The sequence below is a fragment of the Cetorhinus maximus genome, chromosome 12, assembly GCF_964194155.1.
Source record: "Cetorhinus maximus chromosome 12, sCetMax3.hap1.1, whole genome shotgun sequence".
Taxonomy (NCBI): domain Eukaryota; kingdom Metazoa; phylum Chordata; class Chondrichthyes; order Lamniformes; family Cetorhinidae; genus Cetorhinus; species Cetorhinus maximus.
Window position 1 is genome coordinate 97,294,923 of NC_135890.1, and position 4,583 is coordinate 97,299,505.

The following is a 4,583-nucleotide window of genomic DNA, read 5'->3' on the forward strand; positions in this document are numbered from 1 at the left end:
CTAAAATTGCTACAGTACACATGGTCTAAGTACACCCACAATACGCCCTTCCTCATCCTTACAAGTGCACACAATAGTCCATGGTGCAGGTCCTCCAGAAAATTTTAATATACTTGTTTCACAATTGATAAATTTCAAAAGCTTTTGAGGCAACAGGTGAAGTAAAACAGCAAATGCCAATCAAGTTACAAGAATAGCAGAAGAGTGTAATGCTGTTTTCTCACATCTTTTTATATTTAACAAAAATAAATTTGAGTTAACTCATATTCAGTATACGAGCCTGATGATCCATCTGAAAAATGTTTTTCCTTCCCTTCAGTGGTGCCCACTTTCTCTAATCCTCCACCTCCCCCCAACACCTGATCACCTCTCTCAGAACTTCTTAAAGCTCTTCGTATATAATGACAAATATCTGTACTTCCCTTTTCTCTTTACAACTGTTTATTGATCAGTTTGATTCAGGTTTCTAGCATGTGCAGTTTTTCATCTTGTACTATGCTATTCATCTTTTCCCATAAAATGAGAGTGTCATTTGGTAGTATGGAACATGAGTATTGCTGAAAAAAAGAGAAATGTTGAAGCTTTTCATCTTGCACTCATCTGGACAGTTCACAAGAATACCAACATTAGGGGTTAACAACAATTTATACTGTTTGAGAAGAGAATACCAATTGGTTGGCAAGTGGACTCTGATTGGTAGAGGCGTTGCCATGGAGAATGCACCAGTGGTGGTGACTGACAGTTAACTGCCAAGCACCATTTGAAATTTAAACCAGGCAGTTTAACCCTGATTGGTCAAGGCATTCCCTTGAGGAATGAGTCAGTGCATGGATGTTACATATTTTGTTTATCTGAAACAGATGCAATGTGTGTACACGTTCCTTCTGTCTGCAAAGAACAGGACCCCCAGTGTTAATATATGTAGCTTCCAGTACACGCAAATGTGCCACACTACGAGTCTGACTCTCAATCTTAAATTGTTTGTCAACATAATTCTCAGCACACTGAGGATAGCAAATGTTGTCCAATCGCAAAATTACATCTAATGTTGCACACTGTTTTTGAGTTTTGCAAGCACAGGCTGGTTGGGTAGTCTGTACCTTGCCTGTTGCGAACAGTGGCTGGGACATGCTGTTTGATACGATCCATCAATCTTTGCGTCAAACAGCCTACATACCTAGCATCAGACTGGCACTGAAATTCATATACCACATGACCCATTTGTGTGATAGGCAGAACGTTTTTTTGGCTTGATGACAACATCCTGTTAGTGGTGATTGCCACTCGTGTTGCTACTGCATAGTAGCAGCATGAAACAGCTAGCTTCACCTGCTGCTCAAATGTTTGAGATACCTGCTCTTCCAGGGTAATCAGAGGTAGACTGGGCACATTTCAGGGTCGAAAGTGATGGCTTTAGGCCCGTTCATGAGTTTGCTTGTTATTTTCCCCTTATATTGGTATTCTTGCAAAACGTCCTGATGAGTGTAAGACAAAAAGCTTCAGTATGTCTCTTTTTTCAGCAATACAATGAAATACATTGAAGTCCAGCAACTAATTTGAGGCAAATGTAGTAGGCAATTTGCAGAATCAAAATCCCTAAAACAATGACATTAATAACCTCTTGGGCACTGCTGGTTGAGGAAAGTGTGTTGCCTGGACACCAGAACTCCTCCTGTTCTCTGAACAAGTTCATAGCACTCTTAACATCCACCTAAATCAATGAAGTGGTAAGTGGGACTCCAGGTTTAATATTTTAGCTGAGGAAAATCCCTCCAATAAGGAACCACTCCGTGGGTATTAATGTGTCAACAAATTGCTGTAAAAAGCATGTTTAACATAGAAAACATTCCATGGTGCTTTACATGAGGCTGAGAGAAAATAAAATAGAGACATCAAGTCATGGTGACAATTAAGATGGTGACTGGCTTTTCAGAAAGATCTTAAAAAGGTAGAAATCTCTGCTACTAAAGGTAAAGAAAAGCAAGGTTAGGGGGCACAAAAGGCCAAAGTCAGAGAAAGATGTAGAGATAGTCAGGCTAGGTCAGGGAGAAATTTGAAGAAGCAAGCCTATATTCAATTGGCAAGTTTAAATTCAATGTGTCAGGGACAAGAAGCCAATGATTTACAGGCTAGATTACATACTCAAGTCTTGGGAGGCCATTTCTGCCATCATGCCTGCGCCACTGAAGCTCCACGTCAAAGTTATCTGGTTCCATTTTTTGGTCTTTTCTCATAACCTTCAATGGGAACAGGAATAAGCCATTTAGCCCCTCAAACCTATTCTGCAATTCAATGAGATTATGGCTGATCTACGACCTAACTAAACCCTCTTTGGCTTGGAAAAATCTATCAATTGCAATTTTAAAATTAAATCGATCGAGCATCAATTGTCATTTGTAGAAGAATTTCAAACTTCTACCATGTTTTACACAAAGAATTTCCTGACATCACTCCGGAAAGGTCTGCCTCTAACTTCTACATTATGCCCCTAGATCTAGGCTCTGCAACTAGCAAAAAAATTTCTCCCAAACTGCCCTAGCTATTACCATTACTATCTTGAAAAGTCCAATCAAATTACCCCTTAACCTTCTAAATTCCAGGGAATACAACCCTATTTTTAAAAAATCTCTCCTCATAGCTGGTGGTATCGTTCTAGTAAACCAATATGTTACAAGACCAATATGTTCTTCCCAAGAGATTGCCCCCAGAACTGCTTATAGTAATCCAGGTAATGGTCTAACCAAGGTTTGGGATAACGGAAGCACGACTTCTACTCCTTTGTATTCCATTTCTCTGGATATAAAGACCAGTATTTCATCAGCTTTTATGATTATTAATTTTGCGTACAGCTTCACAGAAACTTAAACCCATTCTTAAATGTAATATCTCCAAATTTGCAGATGACACAAAGCTGGGTGGGAGGGTGAGCTGTGAGGAGGATGCAGAGATGCTTCAGTGTGATTTGGACAAGCTGAGTGAGTGGGCAAATGCATGGCAGATGCAGTATAACGTGGATAAATGTGAGGTTATCCATTTTGGTAGCAAAAACAGGAAGGCAGATTATCTGAACGGCTATAAATTGAGAGAGGGGAATGTGCAACGAGACCTGGGTGTCCTCGTACACCAGTCGCTGAAGGTAAGCATGCAGGTGCAGCAGGCGGTAAAGAGGGCAAATGGTATGTTGGCCTTCATAGCCAGAGGATTCAAGTACAGGAACAGGGATGTCTTGCTGCAATTGTACAAGGCCTTGGTGAGACCACACCTGGAATATTGTGTGCAGTTTTGGTCTCCTTATCTGAGGAAGGATGTACTTGCTATAGAGGGAGTGCAGTGAAGATTTACCCAACTGATTCCTGAGATGGCGGGACTGACATATGAGGAGAGATTGAGTCGATTAGGATTATATTCGCTGGAGTTCAGAAGAATGAGGGGGGATCTCATAGAAACCTATAAAATTCTAACAGTACTAGGCAGGGTAGATGCAGGAAGGATGTTCCCGATGGTGGGGGTGTCCAGAACCAGGGGTCACAGTCTGAGGATATTGGGTAGACCATTTAGGACTGAGATGAGGAGAAATTTGTTCACCCAGAGAGTGGTGAGCCTGTGAAATTCGTTATCACAGAAAGTAGTTGAGACCAAAACATTGTATGTTTTCAAGGAGGAGTTAGATATGCCTCTTGGGGTGAAAGGGATCAAAGGGTATGGGGAGAAAGCGGGAGCAGGCTATTGAGTTGGATGATCAGCCATGATCACAATGAATGGCGGAGTAGGCTCGAAGGGCTGAATGGCCCAATCCTGCACCTAGTTTCTATTCGAATTCAGAGGTGACAATCCTATTGTCATGGCCCTGGCCTGAACACGTAAATGCAATTAAAAACTTAAACGGTGTCTTCAATTCACAGTTTAGGCAGTGATACTGGAAGTACCTTTAAACCAGAACCGCTTTTCGCACATTCCCACCATGGGAAGAATTTTTTTTTAAAAAAAAGAAAACTGGAACAAAACCCGTATTGAAGCCTGAAAACCAACCTTTAATAGGTTGGCTCTTTTGGAAATATGGGCGAAAAAACTGTATTTTAAAACCAGACCGTGTCAGGGGTGAGGGGGGGAAATTCGGATACACAGAACCAACCAAGAGACAGGAAAACTTGCCAGCAACAACAACCACTTACGGATTATTGTCGCTCATGGTCAATAACAGGCTGCTCAGCAGCCTCACATTGGAGTACAGGCCAGCGGCCACCATATCTCGGACATGGTCGATAACGTTCATCTTCTTCTTCTTCCTCTTCTTCCAGACCAGGTCTCCAGGTGAAGTCGACACCAAACCCTCAGCATCAAAAATGGCGCCGCGGACCTCCCTCCACCCGTGAAGCTGCTCGCTTACCGCCTGAATTATAATCAGTCACCGCAACGGCGCCGCGTGCTGGTAATTTAAAAAAAATTTTTTTAATAAAAGTAACATATTTAATAATTAAAATATATAGCCGCGTTTGTTTGCAAGGTTACGGGATTAGAAATTAGGCCCTGGGGCAGTAAAAATCGGGCGCATGGCGGGCAAGCCCTGGCGTTGCTAGGCGGAA

At 41.9% G+C, this 4,583-nt stretch overlaps 1 protein-coding gene across 2 annotated transcripts in view; it reads right to left on the minus strand.

Moving 5' to 3' along the window:
* Window positions 1-4,364, minus strand: part of anapc7 (anaphase promoting complex subunit 7) — a 41,202-nt gene extending 36,838 nt beyond the window's left edge. For both annotated transcript variants that reach the window (XM_078554168.1, XM_078554167.1), the window contains exon 1: window positions 4,173-4,364. In XM_078554168.1, coding sequence (XP_078410294.1) covers window positions 4,173-4,273 — 101 coding nt within the window. In that variant the 5' untranslated portion in view covers window positions 4,274-4,364. The remainder of the gene's footprint in view (window positions 1-4,172) is intronic.
* Between the last annotated feature and the right edge of the window lie 219 nt (window positions 4,365-4,583).